The sequence below is a fragment of the Chelonia mydas genome, chromosome 1, assembly GCF_015237465.2.
Source record: "Chelonia mydas isolate rCheMyd1 chromosome 1, rCheMyd1.pri.v2, whole genome shotgun sequence".
In the NCBI taxonomy this organism is placed as follows: Eukaryota; Metazoa; Chordata; order Testudines; family Cheloniidae; genus Chelonia; species Chelonia mydas.
This window is the reverse complement of record NC_057849.1, coordinates 235,700,280-235,725,301: the sequence shown is the minus strand read 5'-3', so window position 1 is coordinate 235,725,301 and position 25,022 is coordinate 235,700,280. Positions and strand designations below refer to the sequence as shown.

The following is a 25,022-nucleotide window of genomic DNA, read 5'->3' as shown; positions in this document are numbered from 1 at the left end:
GGCAGGAGCTAGGGGGGCTCGCAGGACCTGGTGCTGCGTCGGCGGTGGCCCCCCCCATCAGTTCCAACCAGGAGCGGCCGCGGGGTGTGGGGTTCCCGGAGCAGCAGGCCCAGCTCAATGCCGTGGGACAGCCCGCTCTGGACAAACCCGTTTGTCCTCTACTTCGTGTATTACGGTAACCCCGAGAAGCCTCCACCCCTGAACTCAGGGAAACGTCCCAGCGCCCCCGGGCGCCTGCGCCGGGAAGGGGCAACGACGGTTCAGAACCGCCAGGGAGCCGGCGGCGCGCGCGCTGAGGATGAAGCTGCAGCTGCGGCCGGGGACCCCCCTCCCCTTGTGGAAGCGGGACAGAGGCCGGGATCCCCGCTCGCCGTCCCCGCCCCCAGCCGCGTGACCTCACAGCCCCGCCCCCGCGAGACAGCGGCCCCTGACGCCTACGGCTCCTCGAACCCCGCCCCGCGGCTGGCAGGGAGGAACTGACGGAACCGCCGCTTCGCGAGAGCGAGGACGCACGTAACTTCCGCACGGAAGCAAACAAACACTGAGGTCCATTCTCTCCCGCCGCCGCCTCCTCTGTCAACGTAACTTCCGGCGGCACCAACGGCTCCGGCTCGTCGTCACTTCCTGGGCCGCCGTTTCCGCTTCCTGCCCAGCCCAGCGCGGCCTAGCTCGTGTTCCCGTCCTGTGCTGTCCCGTGTGTGTGTGTGCTCGTCGCGCGCGCCTCCCTCTCCCCTTCCCCGCCCCTCGCCGCGCGCCGCGTTTTTCTCCCGCCCTTCGCCTCCCCGGAGCCGCCGCCATCGCCATGGCGATGAGACAGACCCCGCTGACGTGCTCCGGGCACACGCGGCCCGTGGTGGACTTGGCCTTCAGCGACATCACCCCCTACGGCTACTTTCTCATCAGCGCCTGCAAGGGTGAGCTCGGGGCGCGGGACGGGGGGGGGGTCCTAGCGCTCTCCTGCCGTGGATGAGGTGGGGGCGGGGGGATCCCTCCCCTGGCGTGGCTCGGCAGCGCTCCGCTCCCAAACCTACCAGCGCTGGGAGAGAGGCGAGGGGGAGGGGCCGGTTTCCTCTGCTCTACTCCCAGGTCCGTGCGCGGCCGCCCTCGGGGTGCCCGAGCCCCGAAGCTGGAGGATGAGACTCGTCTCCCCCTGCCCCTCGTGGCTCTAGTTGCGCTGTGGACACGGGCAGGGGGTCACCCAAACACACCTTACGTGCTAACCTTAGCGTGGGAGACACAAGGCTGCTGATGCCTTGCCCTGTACCCAGGCTGAGTTCCCCACCTGGGGGATAGAGGCAGCCCCAGGGGTCGGTCTGGGGGGAAGATAATGGGTGGGATTGTGTCACGTTACGCCCTCAATGCGCATGATCTCAGTCTGACATCTCAGATTGCACCGCTGTTCGTTATATAGCTGTAACCCTTATTGCTTGCATGCTTTGGTCAGCAGTGAAATACCTGACAGCGCTGATATTTGTGGAAACACCCCTAGGGTGTTAACAAACTGAAAAGTAAGTTCGTACTTATTTCAGACTGTCTGCATACTTGTTACTCCATTACCTAGCTGAGTTATGTTCAGCTTGCATCTGAACAGTTCTCGTCATACTCTTAAAGGGGTAGAGAATTAAAAACTTTGCTAGTGGATTTTTTTAAATTCTGAAATTAGGCACCACCACCAGGTGAAAATGGCAGTTCTACAAGTTGCTGTGAACCTAGCCCCCTTCAACCTCTGCACTTTCTAGGTCAGAGGTGGGCAAACTACGACCTGTGGGACTGTCCGGTCTGGCCCCTGAGCTCTTGGCTGGGGAGGCTAGCCTCGGCCCCTCCCCTGCTGTCCCACCTGCTTGCACCCACCACAGACAGTGGCTTGCACCCGCCCACTTCCCAGGCTTTCCATTAAGCCTGTCCTGCCGCTCTGAGCAGCAAGGTAAGGGAGCAGGGGGTTGGATACGGGACAGGAGATCCTGGGGGGCGGACAGGATGTGGTTGAATGGGGTGGAGGAGGGCAGGCAGGAGACGGGGAGCAGGGGGGGTTGGATGGGGGTGGGATCCTGGGGTGGGGGGGATGACAGGAAGCAGGGGGGGTTGGATGGGGGTGGGGTCTGGGGGGGGCAGTTAGGGATGGGGGTCTCAGGAGGGGGCCGTCAGGGGACAAGAAGTGGTGGTGGTGGGGTGGATGGGTTGGGGGAGCTTGTCAGGGGCAGGGTGTGGAGAGGGGTTGGGGCAGTCGGGACAGGGAGCGGGGGTGGGTGCTGATAGGGGGTGGGGTCCTGGGGGGACTGTTAGGAGCGCGGGGGTCCCAGGAGGGGGCGGTCAGGGACAATGAGCAGGGGGGGTTGGATGGGTCAGGGGTTCTGAGGGGGGTGGGTAGGGGGTGGGGGCCAGGCTGTTTGCGGAGGCATGGCCTTCCTTACCCTGCCCTCCATACCGTTTCGCAACCCCGATATGGCCCTTGGGCGAAAACATTTGCCCACCCCTGTTCTAGGTGGTAGCTCATCGTACAGTGAGATGTTTTTCAAATAAATTAACTGGCTCATAATTGCACTAGTGTTATAGTACATTAGCAGCACTGAATTGACTTTTCTTCATGCTCATATCCCTTTCCAGCAGGGCTTTCTTCCAAACCTCAAGAAGATGCCACCCTCCCACCAAATACATGCACACACATTTTATTCCTCTACGTATCCCGTTCTTTGAAAGGCCCTCTTGGACTTTTACTGAGTCTGGGTTGTATTTGTCTGTGTACAGTGCCACTTCTTAATTCTGTTTTATTTTTACAAGTGCTCCGTGTATCTGAAAAGTAATCTATATATCAGACAATTTTAAAATGAAACTTTTTGTAAGCAGTGTTGGCATCAAAAGCAGGTGCTAATATGTTGAAACTAAAACAAGTACAGCACTGTTAACAGGGTGACAAAAAAATACTAATTAGTAAAAGAACCAGAACATAGAACAAACGTATTATTTGTATTGCAGTAGTGTCTAAAGGCCCCAGCCAAAATGGTGGGACCATTTTGTTAGATACACATAGCAAGAGTCAGTCCCTTGTGGCGGTTCAGTGACAAGACGGAACACAGCTTTTAGCAAGCAAGCGAGCTGGTCTGCTAACGGGCTGCTGCCTGTCAGCTTTCCACCTTCCCTTTTATTATATCTCTCCCCCCTGCGCATTACATACTTCAACCGCAAAAGAGCACAACAAAGGAATATATGACTTTGATTAATATTCTTATTTACCAGCCTCTATCTACTACAATCCTAGTTCTCAGGCCTTGAGCCCAGGCCAAGGAAGCTTCCCACGGTTACTGTCCTTTAATTGACTTCCCATGGTCCATGTCCGGTCCATGTCCTTGGATAGAGCAATGTGTGCATTGCTCCTACACAACAGTCAGGGTGTGCCCTGACTGTTTCCAGGTGGATGAACTAACTATGAACCCTTCATCCCCCCATTTTTTGTTTATTTATGCTCGGCCATCTCATGGTAGCCATCAATTTGCTTTTGCAAGCAATTTAACTCCCGGACAGACAAGGACATAACTCGGGGAGCCTGCCAGGGCGGATCTCTACAAAGCCTTAGCAAAGAGGGAATACATTGTACGCAGCAGCATCAAAAAATAAGCCCAACAATCACAAACACAGCATAACCGAAAAGTTGTCGCAGCCATCCTAGAGAGGGCAGCCAACTTGTAAGCCAATTCCAAAAGCCCTCAAACCCCAGATCTTGGCGTATGTGTGCCGTAAGATTGGCCAATTCGGCCAGTCTAGTTTCTATGGAACGACTATTATCAGTTAAGTTAAAACAACACATATGCCGAAACGTGGAACAGCCTAGATGATGTTTCAAGAGCAGAAAATCAGTGGCTGCTCTGTTATCCAAAATTGCATCCCTTAATTCGTGTTGCTCTGTGTTAAGTAGGGCAATTGCCTTGGATGTTGTATTAATTGCTTTTGCTGCAAAGCATGCCAGGGCATTCAAAGTTCTGGCTGTATAAGTGGCAAGCCCGGGGACCCCAACTATAGAGGCCGCTAAGGCGGTATACTCAGCGCGGCTAAAAAGCTCGACATTTGCAACACAATCTTCTGAAAGGGGTACACTTCTTTTACTGCGCTTTTGGCCGGCAAAAGGCAAAATAAGTGTCATTTTACTAAGACAGCAAAGGGTGCCATCGCTTAAATTTGCAGGAATATAACTAAACGAGCGTGAGCCGCAGGTAAAAAACCACCCTGATGGTAGGATGATATGGCCATAATTGTACGAAACATTCACAGCGTGGGAACAATTTAAAAGGGGTTGAGAAATTTTCCGACAGCCCAAGGGCACCTTTGTACTAGTGCAGTTAACCACACGCGCACAGGTGACATTGTTGGCACCGGCCGGGTACGGTGTGTGGAAGGATATGGCCGTGTGAGGCAAAGTATAGTTGGCCGGGCCCCAATTAGCCATGCCAGAGTACTGGGAAGAGAGATTCGCATAAGCAGCGAGCATCGTCTCATTCCCTGTTTCCTCAGGGTGATGACATACTGGAATAAGGCATGTACCTAACAATTCTCCGGCTGCTACAGAATCAGATAAACAAAAGTGGGTAACATTTGCTATTGAAGCCAATCTTTCCCATAGGTTATATGTCATTCGGGCCTGTAACGGAGGAAGCGCTCCCGAGCCAGCCCCTACAGGAAATAGCAAGCACAAAAGGCATGCAATCAGTACAGAATTAGCAGTGATTTGGGCGAGAATCGCCACAAACAAAGTCTCAGGAGTCTCTGGCTGTTGATTTGCTGCCAGTCTTCGTTGAGCCGCGACGACCAATGTGTTTACTGCTCCCCATGTCACGGGCTGGCTTGGGACGCTACGCCTCCTCCGTTTCCGTCCCCCCGTTGTCGACCCGGGAGGCACCGCGTTCTCCTCCAAGGTCAGCTGAAACTCCGGTATGGGGTTCGACAGCCCCTGGTGCCATGCCATGCTGTTTCAGTGCCGGTCGCACACACCGGGCCGGAACCCACAACGGTCCTGCAGGGAGAGACACAGCAGCATATCCCCGACCCCAAGTGATTAGAGGTACTGGGCCCAGCCACTGCGGATCGGGCAGCTGACGGTAATAGACACGCGGTCTTTCCAGTACCTCGGATTTGTGAAAATGCCGATCCGCGGGGGTCTGCTGATCTGCGTTCAGCATTAAATTATTTAAAGTAAACAAAAGGATATGCATTTGTTGCTGAATGTCTCCTAAGGTTCGGAGACGCAGCTCCCCTTATTTTAATTGTTTGTCGAGCAAGGTTTTTAGCGTGCGATTTGCATGGTCAACAATGGCTTGGCCTGTGGAATTATAAGGGATCCCGTGTTTGAGACGGACGTCCCATTGGGCACAAAAGGTGGAGAGGGCTGTGGAGCAATAGGCTGGGGCATTATCCGTTTTTATCTGGCTTGGGTGACCCATAACAGCAAAACAGGCTAGCAAATGGTGAATAACTTTGGGAGTGGCTTCCCCACGCTGTGGGGTTGCCCAAAGAACCCCGAATAAGTATCAACGGAAACATGTAAAAATGAATAGGGGCGGAATTGTGGCACGTGAGTGACATCCATTTGCCATAACTGATTTGCTGCGGTACCTCTGGGGTTAACGGCATAAGAAAAGGTAGGGGCAGCAGCGGCACAGTGGGGGCAGGAACGAACAATAGAACGTGCATGATCAGCAGGAATAGGAAACTGTCGGGCCAAGACAGAGGCAGACTGATGAAAAAAGGAATGGCTTTCAATGGGGTCAGAAAAAAGGGAATTTACCTGACCACGTAACGCGCGATCGGCGCGCGCATTGCCTTCAGTGAGTAGCCCAGGCAGAAGGGTATGACTGCGAATATGAGCAACAAAATAAGGGAAATTACGAGTGGTGATGAGATACTGTAAAGACAAAAACAGGCGAAGGAGGTCCGCATCGACCTGAGGGGTAATGAGGTCAAGGGGTAAATGATCAATTACCTGATAAACATAATGCGTGTCCACAATCAAATTAAAGGGACAATCAGCGAAAAATTGAAAGGCCAAAATAATAGCAGCTAGTTCCAAGGACTAGTGAAGCTCTCCAAGCGCTGTGCATGCAAATATTGTTGTACAAGTGAATGAAGCGCTTTCAGCTTTTCTAGAGGGAGGGGCCACTGGTCAATCCATACGGGCTTTAAGGATTGCCATACCAATGGTAATGCGGATGGCAAGGTGGGTGAGGGAGGATTTTGGGCCATTATATATTAATATCGAGGGTGGTGTCCAGCTTTGTAAGTAAGTCACGGCCCCAAATATTGAGGTGGACAGGGAGCACAGAAGGGCGGATTGTAGCAAGGGCACGGCCTCCCGGTTTAGAGACCGTGACCCAAGATAAACTTTGGCGTCCGGGTTTGCTACCCCCGATCCCCCACAACTCTTTAGAAGGAACTGTTGGCCAACCGACCGGCCACTCCGGATCACGAATCACCGTAACGTCAGCTCCAGTGTCCACCAGCCCTGTAAAAGGAACATTATTTAAGAGAAGTGTTAACTGAGGTTTCGAGGGGCGGAGCGACACTGTTAGAGCAACAAGTGGAGAGGACGTGTTGTGAGACGGCAACTGAGACAGCGTCGATCCAAAGCCGTTCCCGCCCCGGGTTCGATCCTCTGCGGCTGGCACCTGATAGGGGACTAAAATCAATTGTGCAATGGAGCGTCCACGCAGGAGCGACTGTGGAAGATGGGTCCACCCCTGAACCTTAATAATGCCGGTGTAATCGGCATCGATGACCCCTGGGATGACAAAAAAGCCCTGTTTCCCAGCATGTGAGCGAGGGAGAACGAGACCCACAAAGCCGTCAGGGAGAGGTCCCGTCACCTGCGTAGGTATGGCGCAAACCTCCCCCGGCAACCGAAAATCAGTGTCCTTCTGCATAATCAAATCAAGCCCTGCACTGCCGGCAGTCGCTGCCCTCATGGAGTCTATGGATTTTAAGGCAGCGGAACAGTTGTCTGAGTGGGAAACACCCCCGTTTGGCCCTGGGTTCGGGGGAGACCCGTCGTGTGGTTTCCCGACCCGCTACGACACTGATTAGCCCAGTGATAGCCCTTCAGACACTTGGGGCACTTCTTGGAGGGGCGAGCGGGCGCCATCGATGAGCGGCACTCCCGCTGAAAGTGACCCTCCTTACCACAGCAGTAACAACGCTTCCCCTCCTTTCCGGTTTTTCGCAGGGCGGCAGCCAGAACTCCAGCCTTATGGGCTTGGGTTCCGATGTTTTGGCACGCCCGCAGCATGTCCGACAGCTCTAGAATTCCAGAGGCTTGTGCCGTCTGGAGAGCACGGCGGCAATCCTCGTTCGCATTTTCAACCGCCATTTTTAACAGGATCTCCTGAGCTGCTGCAGGGCTATCCACCTGTCGGAGGATAGCCTCCTGCAATCTGTTGGTAAAATCCATAAAGGACTCTGATGCACCCTGATGGATACTGGCAAAGCTTTTAGTAGGCCTGCCCGAATCCGGGACCTTCTGGAAGGCATGCTGGGCGCAGGTGGAAATAATGGGGAAGACGGCCTGAGGGAGTTGAGACTGCAGCTGCACGGTAGCAAACTGGCCCTCCCCTACCAAGTGCTCATAAATGATACCTTGCTCTCTATATACCTGGGCTTGGCGTTCCGCCATCTGCCGATACTCACTAAGCCAAATAACATACTGACTAGGTGTCAGCATCATGCGCAACAGCGCCTTCCAGTCTTCAGGGACCAGGGAGTACCCAGAACCTAGCCCTTCAATGAGACCACGCACATACGTGCTAGTCAGGCCGAACTCGCGAATTGCTTTCTTTACCTCTCTGATCACCGAGTAAGGCAAACTGACCCAGTTTGCAACCTGGTTGCCCTGGCCATCGTCCTGCCAGGTCACCGGACAAACTGAGACCAGATTAGCCAGCTCCTCTGCTGTAAGATCTGAGCGAGTCTTCGCTGCGTGAACCATTTGTTGCACCAGCGAAAGCCCCTGAGCAGATGCGGAGGACCCCCCGGGGGGCCGCGGAGCATGGGGCCCCACGGGCGGAGGGCGATCACACACCGGCTCCGGTGGGGAAGGCCAGGGAGGCGGTGGTAATAAAGGCTCTGGGGGTGAAGCAGGGGGAGGGATGGCTGCAGGAGCAGACGGGGGTGGCGAAATCGGCAGCCCCTCTGTTGGCGCGGGAAAGGGTCTTTCCGAGGCGACACACTGTGTCGCATCGTCAGGAGGGGGGATGGCTGCAGAAGCGGACGGGCGTGGCGAGATCACCAGCCTTGCGAGGGAGGGCCTGTCCGAGGCGACACGCTGTATCGCGTCGCGGCAGAGGTGCCAGGCATGTAAAGCCTGCACGGGCACCCGAGGCTCTTTGTGCAATGTCTGGCCCAACCGCTCCCAGTCCGCTAGCTTAAGGGTTCCGGCTTCAGGGTACCATGGGCATAGGGCACTCACCTCCTGTAGCAGGAGAATGAGTTCTCAAGTGGGGCAGTCATGCTGAGCCTTAAGCAGCAAATACTGTAGCTCATTGCGGTGTTGCACTTGCAAAGCAGAGAGGGAGCTTCCCATACTTACCACAATGAAAAATACTCACCGGGATCCGCGAAGCGGATGAGTGACGCGTCTGAAACCCTTGCCGGGCGAGGTGAGTGCTGAGGGCCCCAAGTTTGGGCGCCAGTTGTGGCGGTTCAATGACAAGACGGAACACAGCTTTTAGCAAGCAAGCGAGCTGGTCTGCTAACGGGCTGCTGCCTGTCAGCTTTCCACCTTCCCTTTTATTATATCTCTCCCCCCTGCGCATTACATACTTCAACCGCAAAAGAACACAACAAAGGAATATATGACTTTGATTAATATTCTTATTTACCAGCCTCTATCTACTACAATCCTAGTTCTCAGGCCTTGAGCCCAGGCCAAGGAAGCTTCCCACGGTTACTGTCTTTTAATTGACTTCCCATGGTCCATGTCCGGTCCATGTCCTTGGATAGAGCAATGTGTGCATTGCTCCTACACAACAGTCAGGGTGTGCCCTGACTGTTTCCAGGTGGATGAACTAACCATGAACCCTTCAGTCACTATATGTACGGATACAAAATTAAAGATCCAACTCTAATTAAATTGATAACAAAATATATCGTTTCAAAGGTATGTCACATTCCATTGCCAAAGAGCTCTGGTGTTTTATTTTTTGTTCCACAGTAGTGTAAATTGAACTGTTTCATTAGAACTATGATTGCTGTTAAGTAAAATAAAACTGTTTTGCTTGAAAATTAATCTTTGTTTTTTGCCTAGATGGTAAACCAATGCTACGCCAGGGCGACACGGGGGACTGGATTGGAACATTTCTAGGTCATAAAGGTGCCGTCTGGGGTGCCACTCTGAATAGGGATGCCACTAAAGCAGCTACAGCAGCTGCAGATTTTACAGCGTAAGTACTGATTAATACTGAAATTTCACTGTGTTGTGATTTCATCTTGTGATACTATATTTTTCTGAATTGTGGTGTTAGAGGAATTACTGTTTTGTGTGTTTGCCCTTTAATAAACCATTTAGTTACAGCTGGCTACCTTAAAAGTTTAGAAACTTATGTTTTTGGTATTTTATGGAAGTACAGTAATGGCAGTTTATCGTCGTCAGCAGCTGTCCCTCGATATGAGGATGATGTCTGCTGGGGGGGAAGGAGGAGGAGTCATTGATGAGACTTAAGATGACTAAGGAGTCCAATCCATGCTCAACAGGTTTTTCCACATATATGACAGGTGGTTGCTTGGAGAGAGCACAGCTGCCGGCTGGGGTGCTGTACACGCTTTCCTTCCTCCTCTGCTGTTCCTCAGTCTCTTGAAGAGTATTGCCTTGCTCAGAACAGGCTGAGGCTTGATGTATGATGCAACACCATTGCGGTCTATTGCCAGCCAGCTCTACCCAATTCATGGGGTCAGTGACTCAAGATATGCTTTCAGGGTGTCATTGTGGCATTTCCTCTGTCCCGCTGCAAGTTCTGTTACCATGACTAAGTTGAGAAAAGAAAACTTGCTTCAGAAGACAAGTATCAGCCATCCGCACACAATGGCCAGCCCAGTGAAGTTGATTTTTCATAATCTTCGACTCAGCACTGGTGGTGTTAGCTGCAGAGAGAACGCTGGTATTTGGTACAATGATCTTCCCATTTGATATGGAGAATCTTCCTAACTCAGTGCTGGTGGTATCACTCCAAGTGGCTTTGGTATGTCATCCATGTCTCACACACACAAACAAGAGTGGGGATGACTACTACCTTGTAGACCAGGATCTTAGTTTTCATCTGCAGATCTCTGCCAATAAAGACATGATGAAGCAACTTTCCAAAGGATGCCATGGCACAACAGATCCTCTGTTCAAACTCCACATTGAGATTAGCTGTCTGGGAGAGGTGGCTACCAAGGTAAGGGAAATAGTCACCATGTTCCAGGAGTTCACCACAATGACAATTTGTGAGAGAAGGGGGCAACTTGTGCTGGGGCAGGTTGGTGGAGCCACCTTAGTTTTCTCAATGTGGAGGAAAAGTCACAGGTGCCCAAGAAAAGATTTAGAGTGGATTGCAAGTCAGCCTTGGTGTGCATGAGGATAGCATTGTCATCAGCATACTGAAGATCAGTAATAATGGTCCTGCTGACCTTAGTTTTAGAATGAAGATGCCAGAAGTTGAAGAGCTGGCCATCTATGCGATGCAATAATTCCAGTTCCAGAAAAAGGCAGTCACAAAGAAGAATAAAGATCATGGCAAGATAGATGGAAAAAGGGTTTGGGGCAGTAACACAGCCCTTCTTAACACCAGTATAGATTATGAATGAGTCTGTCTCCAGCCCAATAGAGAGGATGGTGGCGGTCATACCATTATGAAGTAGCCTGAGAATGTGAATGAACTTCAATGGACAACTGAACCTAGATAGCACCTTCCATAATGCTCCAAGATTGGTGGAATCAGAGGCCTTAGTTAGGTCAGTAAATGCCATAAACGATGGCTGGTGGCTTTCTCTACACTTTTCTTGGAACTGTTGTGCTACAAAAATCATGTTGGTGGTGCCCTGAGACGGTCTGAAACTACACTGGGATTCCAAAAGGACGTCTTCGGTAAGAGGGAGGAAACGGTTCAAAAGGATGCAAGCAAGGGTCTTCCCGGCAATGGAGAAGAGGTCAGCGTCTCGGTAATTCCTTCACATTGACTTGTCCCCTTTCTTAAAAATGGTCACAATAATAGCATTCTTTAGGTCGGGTGGAATTTCCTCATTAACTCAAATTCTAACAAGAAGTTGATGAAGTTTTTACATGAGTGCTATTCCATCAATTTTGAAGACCTTCACAGGGACGCTGTCTGGGCCTGGCGCCTTGTTGTGTCTAGTCCGAGTAACGGCATGCCAGACTTCCTCAGAAGATGGGGCGGGAGGGAAGGGGGTGTCTGTAAGCATTTCTGTTACTGAATGCTGAGAAATGGACTTGATGGTGGCAGCTGAGACTTCAGATTTACAGTTCAATAGAGTTTCGAAATGCTCCTTCCAACATTGTCCTTAAGGAGGGTGGAGCTGTCCTGAGATTTGCTTGAAAAAAGCTGCTCATATCATGTTGATCAGCAAAACTCTGGATCTCCCTGGCATTTGTCTGTTGCCACTGATTCTTGATGTGTCACAGCCTCTTTTGAACTGCAGTTTTAAGCCTATATTAAGTTTCTCATTTTTGCAGGCTCTTTTTGCCAAGTGCAAAATGGTGTTCTCTACACTTTTCTTCTGATGAATAAGTGCTAAGATTTCCTTGTTCTTATTAAACTAATTCTGATGGCGGTGAGTGGCATATGCAATCTCTTCAGCACCTTGTGAATAATGGTCTTGAACTCCTCCCAGTGTGTTTGGGTATCATTGATGTTGTCAGGTAGGTTAGAGAGTTTCTCATGAGGCACTGCTGACGAGTCTTACAACTAGTGTGATTTTGAAGTGCCATGATGCTAAATCTCTTCTGCATTCCTTTTGGTTGTTTTCGGCATTGTGGTGTAAGCCGCATGTTCATAATTGATCTGCCCAGCAGTCATCCATACCTCACGGCTCGTGTAATATGGACATCAGTGTGATCACAGGACCTGATGATGACGTAGTAAAAAAGATGCCAGTGCCTGAAATGTGGGTGTTTACAAGTGGTCTTATATTTGTGCCTCTGTCTAAAGATGGTATTTGTGATAAGCAAATCATGCTTCACATATTTGCTGAGGAGGAGAATGCCATTAGAGTAGATTTTCCCCACCCCCTTCTTTCCCAGTGGTGATTCTCCAGAGTTTGGAATGTCGCCCAACTCTTGCATTGAAGTCATCCCTGAGGTTGAGCTTGTCTTCCTTGGCTGTGTCAGTCAGGACTGCATCAAGAGCACAGTAAAACTTCTCCTTGTTGACTTCATCATCAAGTGTGGGAGCATATGCACTGATGACCATGGCATACTGGTTGTTACTAAGCTTAAAATGAAGAGTCTTCAGACATTCGTTAATACTCATAGAGAGTTTTAAAAAAAAAAAATGACTAGCAATCTTGTTTTTGGTGGTAAAACTAACCCCATGAATACGCACCTCTTCAGATGAGTTTCCTTTCCAAAAAAAGGTATAGCCAACTCCATCTTCTTTCAGTTGGCCTTCATTGGCCCGACAGCTCTCATTTAGGGCAGCAATTTCAATGTCATATTCTGCAAGTTCTCTAGCTGTTATGGCACTTCTTTCAGGACAGTCACTGTTCGGGGAATCCATGAGAGGGTGCGAACATTCCAAGGGCGAACTTCATTACTTTGCTTCGTATGTTCTGACTGTAGGTAGAGTGATCCAGCTGGGGGAAGGGGTTGGGAGAGCCTATGTTTAGGGCACCTTTCCTAGTCCATTCCCCATTTGTGGTGAGCAGAAGGAATCCGGAAAAGGACTGCTCAGTAGTGGCCGCAGCTGTCTAATTGTGCTTCTGTCTCACAAGTCCAAGCGCAAGACGACCAACATACGGCTGCGGCTTGCATGCAGATTTGTGACTAGGAACTCCCAGAGATCACTGCTTGTCCCCACCACAACTCATCCATTGCTGCAGGACTTCGTTAGTGGGAGATGTTAACACCCTGGGCAGGGCAGAGGCGTGTGAAATCTTTTAACCTGGGTGAGCCAGTGCACAGGTGGCAACCTCACAGAACTTGACAGGAAGGAGCCCTGGAGCCAGTGGCAGGGAAGTTCAAGACAACCAAAGGTCTCGGTCCTGCTGCAGCCCTCACCCACCTTCACAGCTGCAGAGAACTGACAGGTCCTTGAAATATACCTGTTCTGCATGCTTTGTCTGGAACCTCCCCCTCAGAACTGTTCGCCAAGGGTGGCCCTACCAGGAGTACACAACTTCGGATGACATAGTTCTGAGGGTCACTGGGACACACAAGCCTCTCCACCACAACAGGGTAACGATCCAAGGAGAAGAATGGCAGTTAATACTGTCAAGTTGGATAACCCCTATTTTATGGATGAACAGACTGATTAATAGCATAGTGGCCTACACAGACAATTCAGATATCCTTCATAATCCTTAGTTGTGTTGCAATTATGTGGGATACCAGAGTTAATGATTTTGTTCCACCACTGCTAATTCCCTACTTTTTAACACTCCGTTTTTCCATTGCTCATGGGTCAGGTAGTAATCCATACAACTTTCCCACCAAGATTCTGTATAGAAGCACGTAACTCAAAGTACCTCCTGTTAAGTGAAATTGATGAATATTGGATACTATTGAGCCTCAGTCTTACAAAGGCTTAAGCACAAGCACTGTGAGCAATCACCTTGATGTCACTGGGGATACTCGCAGTGTGGAAAGTTAAGTATGTACGCAAGTCTTTGTGAAAATCTGAATTCCACACATGAGCGCTTAGTCTATGTAGATCTAAGTAGGAATACTGTACCAAGGTGCCTCTAAAGCTACAAGTGCTGTTAATTCTGAACTGTTCGAGAGAGAAGAGAGGTAGGAGCAATGGGCTGGTAGTACAAAAAAGAATTAAGGAAATGGCTTTTAGGGGGAAAAAAAAGTATTCTCACAAACTAATCATTTCCAGTTTTGGGTTTTAACTGTTTGAGAAACTCACCTTTATCCAGAATGGTGATCCCTATTGTGCAGTAATTATCAGAACATAGTAATTAAAAGGGTCTATTGTGTTAGAAATAATGTTAGTTATCAGGGAAATGTCCCTGTAACCGGAACACCCAAATTAGCTTGTAATAAAGTCAGTACTGGCTAATGAAACCACACTTGTACTTTCTTGTCTTTCAGCAAAGTATGGGATGCTGTTTCAGGGGATGAACTGATCACACTGGCTCACAAGCATATTGTCAAAAGTGTGGATTTTACTGAGGTATGAAAAATCTTTGTCTTATTTGTCAGGGAGTCAAACAATTGGATGTAACTGCTGCCCTTGTTTTCATGTGCTTTATGCTTTGTCAGGGAGATATTCAGGTCAACTTTTCATTCCTAAGGGATGAACTAAATGTAATAGGTGTTTTAGCGGGTTACTAGAAAAGTGCTATTGTAATATTCATTATAAAAGTAATATTTTAGTTTTTAATAAAAGAGTGACTCACCACGATTTCTAACTATTTCAGGACAGCAATTACCTGTTGACAGGTGGACAAGATAAATTGTTGCGTATTTATGACTTGAGCAAGCCAGAAGCAGGTTAGTCTGCTTTTCTTATCCTACTTACGCATTCATTTTGTAGAGTTGCACACAATTCAGTTGACTGTTCCTTTGAAAATATTCAAATCTGTTCTATTTCATGAATTATACTTAGAGTTCTTAATGATTGGTGTTGATAGGATTTGAGATATAAATTACTGTTGTACGATGTGCTGAAAATCACTAGCATCTTTCAGGTTGCATTACATCTTATTTATTTTACTGTCAACACTAGCTTGATTTGAAGTTTTCTGTTTTTAAAGTGAGCTAAAGCATTTAAAAATGTGCAATAATTCAAACTGTTTGATATATCTCATCAGTATGAAGCATGGGTTCATGCACACAAGGTACCTGCCTCTGTGTATTTGCTGGGCTCTGTGTGCTTGCATCTTGCATTTACCTGTAGGGACACGTAAACTTGTTTAACACCAGCTACTTTTGTAATGTTCACAGTATTTCTAGACTGCGGGCTTGTCTAAACAATAAAGTTGCACTGGTTTAATTTAAATGGATTTTTAAACAGAGTTAGTTTGAACCTGTACAAAATCCTCTCATTTTGGTTTGAGTGGCTCATTTCAGTTTAGCTTATACCTGTTCCTTATTTACTTGGTCTCAACTGAGACTCAACTGAAGTAAGAGAGTTTGCATTAATTTAACAAAGTAGGTTTAAATTCATACATGAAGTTAAATTGGTACAACTTTCTCGTGTAGACAAGCACTAAGAAGCAGGTATCAATTTGGCCTGTGTCATTCACTTCTGGAATTACTTCAGGTAAAAAATTAAAATACAACTCAAGCAACTTGACAGCATTGTCATCCTTATGCCATTTACTGATTGATGGCAACTGGTGATTATTTATAGTGACTTATAGACCAGGTGAAATGGTTTGTTGTTTGATTTAAGTGGTAAGATTTTTTTAATCTCCCTGTTATTTCATATACTAAGATGTTTGCTTTAAACTTAAGAACCTCAGGTGGTCAGTGGACATACTTCAGGTATTAAAAAGGCTTTATGGAGCAGTGATGACAAACAGATCCTTTCAGCTGATGATAAAACTGTCCGGTAAGAAACACTAACTTTCCATTTAAAAAAAAAAAAAAAAAAAAGTTCTCTCTCCATATAATTGTATTTGGGTACAGTTGGCTTTTGGGTTTATAATATCAAAAACATAGTTATATTTAGAACTCGGATTCATTTATTTCTGTAATTTAAGTATATACACTTCAATAGTCAGTGTCTGATTTGTGGTATGTGAGATTCCTAATTATTATATACCAGGTCAATATAAGACCACCCCATCTTTCTTAATGTCGTAATCTCTAAGGGTATATATCTGAGATAAGAATTGTTAATCATGTGATCTTATCAAATATACTTTGTCACTAAACCCCAATATACCAGTTGATTGATTTCATATTGCTAAGTCACTGCCATCTGTTTTTTTCATGACAAAAACCCCAGAGAGGATGAATTCATAACTGGGATGAGTCCTGTCACTGCGGCATTGGGAGGGAACTCTTATTGCCTGTGAAGAAATTGTGGCAAACAAATGTAACATGTCCATCATAGTCAAGCTTGAAAAATGTACCAGGCATTCACTAGTCAGAGGCTGATATAAAAGATGGGGAAGAGCTCTGCTGTCTGGAGGCAGTGCTCTGGTGACAAGCTCAGTCCTCTGCCACACTACTGAGAAAGGGGAGTGCGCTGGGATTCTTACAAGGGTCCTGCTCCAATCACTGTATCTTTGGCTCAAGTCTGACTAGTAGGTGTCTGATAAACTTGAAGTCCCCAAAGCCCCTCTGACTGGAAAGGAAGAGCATTCTTTTTTGTTTTTTTCCCCATAGCCTAGAAGCTCCTGAGCAAGCGTGGAGGAATCTATACTACGTCTGCTGGTGTGACCAGGGTGTTATATCCTCTCCCCATTCCCTAGACTTCTGTCTGATGTCATGTTGAGTGCAGATTAGTAGAGAGGTCTGTGGAATGGGGTGGGGTCAACTCTGCCATTCAGTCCCTTCTCCTCAGTCTCCATTTTAGCTCCATCAGCAACTGATGGGTTCACAGTTGTTCACAGGGTTTGAAATAATAGTAATTAAAACTGGAAATATCCTGATTAGTTTTCATTCTGCTAAAGCTTAGCAGAGGCCCTAGAGCTGACCGTTTGCAGTCATAGGAAGACAGAATTGCATATGGTGTTTTATATTTAGACTGTTAATACAGCTACATCTTGCTGTAAGTGGAACCTGAGATACTGTATATGTATTAGCATTGGTCCCCCCTGCATCCTCACCAGAAAAAGCTTCCTGCTTACCAGTGGGGTTTTGACGTCTTGATCATAAGTGTTATCACTAGGAAGCTGGATTGCTCAGGGCACTGGTGGTTGTGTACAGAGCTCATCATCCCTGGGTGACTGACTGAACACCAGACCAGTTTAACAGTGTAAGTATCACTTAGTGTTGCTGTAGCAGAACCATTGCTGCATTCTGCTCCAGAGGTAGCTGTACTTTAAGAGCATGTTGTGGCCAGTGATTAAGAGAAGCATACCATTAACAATCTAGAATGACTAGAACCAACTTTGGAGTTTTTGTTTAGGTAGCATTTGTAAACCAAAGCCTAGCATTGATGTGAATGAAAGTAATTTGGTTTACTCAAGTAATTTTAAGTGTCTCTTTTTTCAACAGCCTCTGGGACCGGAATACCATGACTGAAGTAAAAGCAATAAATGTTGCAATGTCTGTGAGCAGCATGGAGTATGTTCCTGAGGGGGAGATACTGGTGATAACCTATGGGAGGACTATTGCTTTTCATAGTGCAGAGACGTAAGTTTCAAACTTGAAATCTTCAGAAGTATAAAGAGGACTAGAGGGCATATGGGAGAGGTGACAGGTGACACTGAGCCAGTATGGTTGTGGGAAAAGGATCTTGATCTGCCACGCTAATGAAACCAACATTTTCCCTTCTATTCCTTTCTTCTGCCCTTGTTTTCCCCCAAAATAAAGGAGCATAGACCCTCATCTTTAGTTTAACTTCAAATAATCTAGCTGAAATAGTACTTGAAAATCATTACCAGCTAACAGTTGTTTGCAGGTCTCTATCCAGTTCTTATTGCACAAAGGACGTATCACTAAACCACCTCAGTTTATAGTGATTAGCATCTTTGTTCGGAATGGTGGAGAGGCAAAGGTCTGACTGAGGTTGGGGACTGAACTATTCAATCAGCCCTAGAATCATACTTACTAGCACGCACATCTAAACTAATGGACATATAAATTTGCCATAGCTATACATGGGTATAGTACTTATATTATATGCTCTTGTTGAGAATTAGTATTTGTATTGGTGGCTCTATATAATACCTCAGTCAGGATCAGGGCCCAGGTGTGGACAAACTCCCTGCAGAGCTTACAGTTTAAAAAGCCTTTTTGTTGAAGGACAACTTTCCAACAAATTACTCATTAGCTCACTGTTAAGGCTCTCTTGTACTAATGAATAAGTAACAAGGTACCAGAGGCCAAGAGTTTACAGTATAAAATTAGACACAACAATTTGAAAACAAGGAAAAAGAAGAGATTAAGGAAAGAACAAGGGCAGACAAGAATATGACGACTGTTTGGCTATGCCTGTATCATCAGGCAGCAAATATTTTTCCACGTATAATTTATACAATAAATCTAATTTTGGTTTAATATGTCCACTACAGCCTCAGATTTTTACTTTAAGTACAACACAAGAAGCACATGCAAGAGAATTGTTACAATGCATAAAATAAGCGAGGCATTGGTCACAAAATGTTAAGGTGTAATAGCTTGTCTTTAGCTTAGTGAAATGTAAATTTACCATTTTAAGATTTATACTGGAAACAGCATTTTTAAGAAAGCTGTGATTTGTAGGAACAGCATCACATTTTCCTAGAATGACAAGCTTAAAGTGCTGTTTTTAAAGTGTTTTTTAAAAACATATATAGCATTAACAAAACTTTTTTTCCCTAGTCTGGAGCAGATTAAATCGTTTGACGCTCCTGCTACAGTCAACTCTGCATCCCTTCACCCTGAGAAAGAATTTCTTGTTGCAGGTGGTGAAGACTTTAAACTTTATAAATATGACTATAATACAGGAGAAGAGCTAGGTAAGTTTTCCAGTTTTCAGGTGGTAAAGATTATAATTGTGTTTCACAGTATCTTGTGATAACTTGTACTCAGATTAAATTTGAAAGTTTATTTATCATGCTTATGATTTCAGAACACATTTGTTACATATTTAAAGGCATGCTGTTAACTTTAACTTGTCTAAAAAATATAGCCTGCAGCCTCCTGCACCAACAAACCTAACACAACACTTTCAGAGCAGCTTGGATTAAGCAGGCATCCACTCCAATAGAAATCCCTGAGTCAGATTCAGTGTTGATGTATTGTAAATGGTAGTGTAAATTTCATATGGGGTGTAAAGTAGTGTGGCATTCACTGGTTGCACAAAAAATAAGTAACTTAAACATTTCATTTGTTTGTATGGACAATGCACATGTTTTTTTCTCCCCATTCTTTGTCTGTTTTTTTTCCAGCCAAATGAATTTAGCAAAATTCTTGTTTTAAAAGCACACAAGAGAATCTTACCAATTCACGTCCCATACTAGTTTAGAATAATGGATATAGTCAGGAGGATGGATGTAAGAGCCTGATGTGCACTTGTGATACCAGTGTCATCTTTGTTGGCATGCTTGCTTTATACAAGAAGGGAAATGGTTATTTCCCTGGAACAGACTAGCAATTGGTTATTAACTTGTCAGTTTTTAATAGGCACCAAAATTCAAGTTCACCGGGTAGCTTGTACTCCTTGGTCTGAGAAGATACACGTGCAACCTTTTGAGAAACTGCTGTATTTAAAAAACAAAACAAAAACTTCCCTCTTCCTTCCCCTCCCCTCTTCACCAGTAATTTATTAGTTCTATTTATTTGTTGGCTAACGTGAAATTTAACACTGTGCCAAAACTATTTCTTATAGAATCTTACAAAGGACACTTTGGTCCCATTCACTGTGTGAGGTTTAGCCCTGATGGAGAGTTGTATGCTAGTGGCTCTGAGGATGGAACGTTAAGACTGTGGCAGACGACAGTAGGGAAAACATACGGTCTTTGGAAATGTGTAGTTCCGGGTAAGAATTTTGTGTGTGTGTTTGGTAAAACCCAGTTGCATCGTAACTTGTCAAAATCTTATACAACTAGTTGCCGGTTAAAACTCAGACCTGCCAGAGTAACTTCTTTCCTTTAACAATATCTATATCAGACCCATTCAGTTTAATTACATAAATACTCGCTGTTTCTTTTTGCAGCTACAAAATTAACCTTTTAACACTTTCTCAGGGAATATTCTAAGCAAAATAATCTCATCTAGAGTTTTTTTCCTTTGGTGTTATAGAAACGTAAAATAAGACTCCAACACATGTGAAACACCGTATTTTTTTCAGTAATTTAAGCAAGGGCAAGATAGTAGAAACAAGTGTGCAAGTAGAGAAGCAAAGAGAGGTATTATAAAATTGAGGGCATTTTAAAAATAAATTTGATTAAAACCAGCAATAAAATGCCTAGCCACATGCAGAACACCTCTCCAGTAATGGGAACTGTTCGCCAACCCCTCCCGCCCCTGTCACCACTAGACAAAGTTTTAAAAGAAACTATTTTTTTCTCTTAAAAATAACAGTGGGGATTTTCTGTCAGGGTCTGAGGTGAATAGGGTTTAGAATTAGAAGAAATGTTTTTGTTTTTCACAGAAGAGGAAGGTGGAGAGCTGGCAAAAGCAAGGGTCAGTCTTCCAGGAACTGCAGAAGAGGAGCTAGGTAATGTATTGATAACTATATACTTCAGATACACCTAACAGTGTCAGAACTAATCCAAAGGGTTTAATCTGCATAAAATTTCCTTTAGAATTTGTGGATACTGTGTCAGCGCTCTACTGATACTTTTCAAAGTTCACAACTACTTTCCTGAAAATATGTGCAAATAGCCAAATATTAAAAAAAAAAAAAAAAAGTTAAAAAAAAAAAAAATCAAGAAACTAATGAGAAAAATATAGACCAGCGAGTAGAACTGTGTGTAATCTTGCAAACTGTTTTAAAAGGATATGGTGAAACATTTGTGAAAAGTTTAATTTAAAGATGGATTCAGGTCCTGCTATGGTGGTGGTTTTTTATTTTCTGTATCTAAGATGAAGTTTGAAAATAATTTTGCTATTTTAACCACAGAAGACCTTACTTCTGAAAATTCAGATTCCATCTACAGCTCAACTCCTGAAGTTAAGGCTTGACCATTACAGCTCTTATGCAACAAATGGACATAGAGACTAAATCAAGCAAACGGTGATCAACAGCAGCCTTCCAGAGTACGCTCTCTACATAAGGCAAAGATGGGCAGTAATTGATGAGAATGCGTTGGAACTGGCTAGGTGGTATCCATAAGAGAACTGAGTATCGAAAAAGACAAGTAGTAGAGTTTTGCTATATTTTAGTGCACCTGCCTACTGTCTTTTTAAATGAAGTGTGCAAGCCAAGATCCAGTCTCTCCAATTTCAATTAAACTTATTGTAGTGTGTTTTCTTTATTGTGGAGAAAAAATGTAATGGCTTTTACCAGTGTTTTTTCTGAAAGTTGGAAGATGTGGCTTTAGTTGTAAAGACGGGATTATGTGCTCAAGTATTTGGTTCGGTTTTTCTGTTTCATTGTACACTGCTTCTGAACATCTAACCATTTTCAGTTGTGTAAATAAAATGCCTTGACAACAGACTCATATTTTATTGTTAACATTGGGTTCATGGAATAGAAAAGCAATTGTTATTGCTCAGTTCTTACTAGTATTCATTTTTTAGTATTCTGCAAAGAGGAAAAGGAACAAGAGCATTTTTTCATATTAAAGTCTCTGGAATAGTGGGTGACAGGTACCCTGCTTCATAAGTCTTGTATCTTTTATTCTTTAAACTTCGTTAAAATCTCTAAAAGATCAATTTTTGAAACACCTGAAGTATATACAGCAAAAATATTTTGGGTGTACATCAGAATTGTTTCAAAAGCTGACCATATTCCTCTACAGTGGATTTGTACAGAACATGCTTTTAGTCATCCAAGCTGGCTTACAAAATAGGTTTCTCTTTTCCTTCAGTATAAACCATATTTTTCTTCATTAAAGCCATGTTATTGCCATACGTAAATTTGTAATGTCACTTAATATTGTATAACTTTTCATTTGTGTAGTGCATGTGTGCAGCAGCCTGATAGCCATAACTTTCTTCCTTTCTGAGAGGTAATAAAGGCATCATTTATCAAATAATGTGGCTTCAGGAGAAATAGCTTTTGACAAAACACTATCTTCTTGCTGTTATAGTCTGCCAAATAAATTCTAAGTGAACCAAAATGTGAATTTCATGGCATGGGAATGAGGATTTTAAAATGTTTTCTGTACTTCTGGTATTCAGACTTGCAGTCCTTAAAATACCAGAATGGCTCCTTCCAAAGAAATATTGATACTGTAGCTTTATCATACTTGTTAAAATTTAAAGGAAATTTAAAAAGCGAACTCTGTGAGTGCAGTTAAGAGTTCAAGTGGATTTATAAGAGTTAAAATAAGTCAAACATAGTATGACTCCTTGTTTTGTCTTTCCATATTTTTAGTAGTAACTGTCAAATATAATTTATAGTAAAACTATCTGACCCTACTTTAACATAGGCGTTACAAAAGTAAGTAATACTTCATTGCAGTGGAGGGCTGGAAATAGACAATGCCAAGATCTTAAACGAGTAGTCCAAAATTAGACTCCTAAATCCATATTTAAGCATCTGCCTAATTTTCAGAACAGTTGAACATCCACTAGTTCATTGGAAGCTACTTAAGTGTTCACCTTTTTTCAAAAATCAGGCAACTGCCTGGTGGCTTCCTCTAGCTTTAGTTGGAGCTATTGTGTTCTCAACATTTCTGAAAAAATCAGATACATGTCTAAGTTGGAATTTAGCTTTTCAAACTATCACATCTTGAAGTTGGTGTTGAAAAGTACAGAGATGCTTTTTAATCCAGTTTTTAAATTGGTCTTTTCCTAATAGTATTTTAAGCTATCTGAAGTCTATATGCTGTATCAAAATCTTGTAGCCCTGACCCCTGCTCTCTTGCAGTGGCCTACTGAAGTGAGATTTTGCAGTGTCTGGTGCTGGAATGAAGGATGGGGGCCAAAACAGCTGACTTAAATAAAAAGGTTGTGGCTGTAGGACCCCATTCTTACAAACTTTGAAAAATGTGTGCATAGGGAAGTTAAATAAGATTTAACAAATTAACGCTGTGACATTCCCCTCTGGTGTTACATGGACCAGTGATTTGCTAGGTCACTCCAATCCTTGACTCTGGGAGCCAGCCTTACCCTGCTCTGCTGTGAGAACCCCCACTCCTGGGCTATTCATGCACAGCCTCTGGCATGTAAGCTGCTCCTTGGATTGTGCAGCCGAATGACACTAGCCAATATCTCCAGTCCCAGACACAACCCTAGGAACCTTCATCTTGCAGTATCCAGTTATGCCTGCTGGATGCTGCAAGCTTATGTGAGTTCATCAATTTAACAAAGAAATTGATATGTACCAAGCTTGTTATCCCAAGGGAGGTCTGTGACGCACTTTAAACCAAACGCACTGCTTTAGGTAGAATAAACAGACTTAAAAGCTATCGTTCATAGTTAATAAGTGATTATAAGTCAAATGAAATAAGAGCAAAATGCATTCTAAGCTGCTCTTAACATTTTCAATGCCCGCACAAACTTAGATGCTTCTCACCACGGGCGGGCTGGCTGCCCTTCAGCCAGGCTCTCCCCTTTGATCAGTGCTTCAGTCACTTAGTGTGGTGGCTGTAGATGTAGGTGGAAGAGAGAGAGAGCCTGGCAAACTTACCTCCCTTTTATCATGTTCTTTCTTCCCTCTTGGCGTTGCATCCCCCCCCCCCCCCCCCCCATCTGAATCAGGTGAGCATTACCTCATCGCAGTCCCAAACTGGCCAAAGGAAGGGAGAGTGACTCACTAGAGTCTAACACATCCTTTTGTTGCAGCTTAGGCCAGCGTCCTTTGTTCCTGTGAGGCGGGGCTGGGTTTGTCCCATATCTGCTCTGATGAGGTGTGAACTACCTCTCTGCTCTTGGAGAGTTTTTGCTTCGGCTTATTTTAAGCCATGAGGATACACAGTCATTTTACAAGGCTGAATATGGGGGTGCAAGGTGTTCCCTTGAGGTACAGAACATCACATACACAAACTGAAAATAGATTATATCAGGAAGGGAAACACAATTAGCTATGATTTATTATGAGGAAGAGGAAGTATCATGTTGCTGAAGCTAGATTTTTTTTGCAGGCTGTTTATACTGAAGACTAGAGTCTGGAGAATTCCAGGAGCTGGGATAGCTGTGAGTGATGGCTTATTTCAGGCTGTAAATAAAAAACACCTTTCATCGGCTGTGAAAAGAAAGGCCACACACAGGGCCAGCTTCAGGCACCAGCGAAGGAAGCAGGTGCCTGGGGCGGCCAACAGAAAGGGGCGGCCAACAGAAAGGGGCGCCATTCATGTTATAGCTCTAGTGCAGTGGTTTCCAAACTGGGGTTTGTGAACCCTTGAGGGTTCACAAAATGTTACAGGGGGTTCTCAGGGAAAAAAATCCCTGACGGTGGACAGAGTTGTCCCTAGGGAGCCTGTGCAGCACAGGGCCAGCAGCCCGGAGCCCCTGGACTTCCGAGAGCTAAGCAGATCAAAGCAAGCATATCTGTCACACTGAGATTTAAACTTCAAGACTCATTTTAAGAAATGGCTAGGGAGGTGGATATATTCTGCAGTTTTTAAAATTAAATAGGCAGCTAGTATTGTTTTTAAAATTATTATGAAGAACAAGTTTAAGCTTTGTTGTAACGTACGTTGTTTGCCTGGACTGCTCAAGACCTGAATGCTTGTGTAGGAGGAACTCTCTGAGTTGGCTTCTTAAATACCTTCATGCTGTTTCACATCTGTTACTCCTTGATGAAACATAGCAGCCTTGTCTTCTAACAGGCTTATTCAAAGTGATACAGCTACAAAAGTGAGATCTTGGAAGAGTGTTGCCGTTTTCATCGTGTAATAAAAATACTATAATGATAAATAATAATAAATAGTGTGTAATAAGCATGTCATAAAAACATATTTTATATTTCCAAGATCACTGCTTTTGTAATTTATACTCAGGTAAAGGAGAAAATCCCTGGAAATAGTCATTTTTAGGAGGGGGTTTGCGTGCCTTGACATTTTAGTGAAAGGGGTTCACAGGTTGTTAAAGTTTGGGAACCACTGCTCTAGTGGTT

The 25,022-nt window shown here is 45.1% G+C and overlaps 1 protein-coding gene across 2 annotated transcripts; it reads left to right on the top strand.

Moving 5' to 3' along the window:
- The first annotated feature begins 241 nt into the window (after window positions 1–241).
- Window positions 242–21,453, top strand: LOC102930346 (serine/threonine kinase receptor associated protein). 2 transcript variants are annotated; one of them, XM_037877052.2, is made up of 10 exons: window positions 242–914; window positions 9,281–9,416; window positions 14,285–14,366; window positions 14,614–14,686; window positions 15,653–15,749; window positions 17,366–17,503; window positions 18,674–18,810; window positions 19,683–19,832; window positions 20,448–20,513; window positions 20,919–21,453. In XM_037877052.2, exons 1-10 carry the CDS (start codon window positions 803–805, stop codon window positions 20,978–20,980), a joined length of 1,053 nt encoding a protein of 350 aa, XP_037732980.1. In that variant the 5' UTR covers window positions 242–802; the 3' UTR covers window positions 20,981–21,453. The 2 variants fall into 2 exon arrangements, with proteins under 2 accessions (XP_037732980.1, XP_043395245.1); XM_043539310.1 differs by lacking the exon at window positions 242–914 and adding an exon at window positions 953–1,086.
- The last annotated feature ends 3,569 nt before the right edge of the window (window positions 21,454–25,022 follow it).

Excerpts from the sequence above, each read along its gene's own strand:
- LOC102930346 (XM_037877052.2), top strand. The coding sequence starts at position 803 with ATGGCGATGAGACAGACCCCGCTGACGTGCTCCGGGCACACGCGGCCC. Across the intron at positions 915-9,280 it reads TCTCATCAGCGCCTGCAAGG|ATGGTAAACCAATGCTACGC; the intron begins GTGAGCTCGGGG and ends TTTTTTGCCTAG. Across the intron at positions 18,811-19,682 it reads TAATACAGGAGAAGAGCTAG|AATCTTACAAAGGACACTTT; the intron begins GTAAGTTTTCCA and ends TATTTCTTATAG.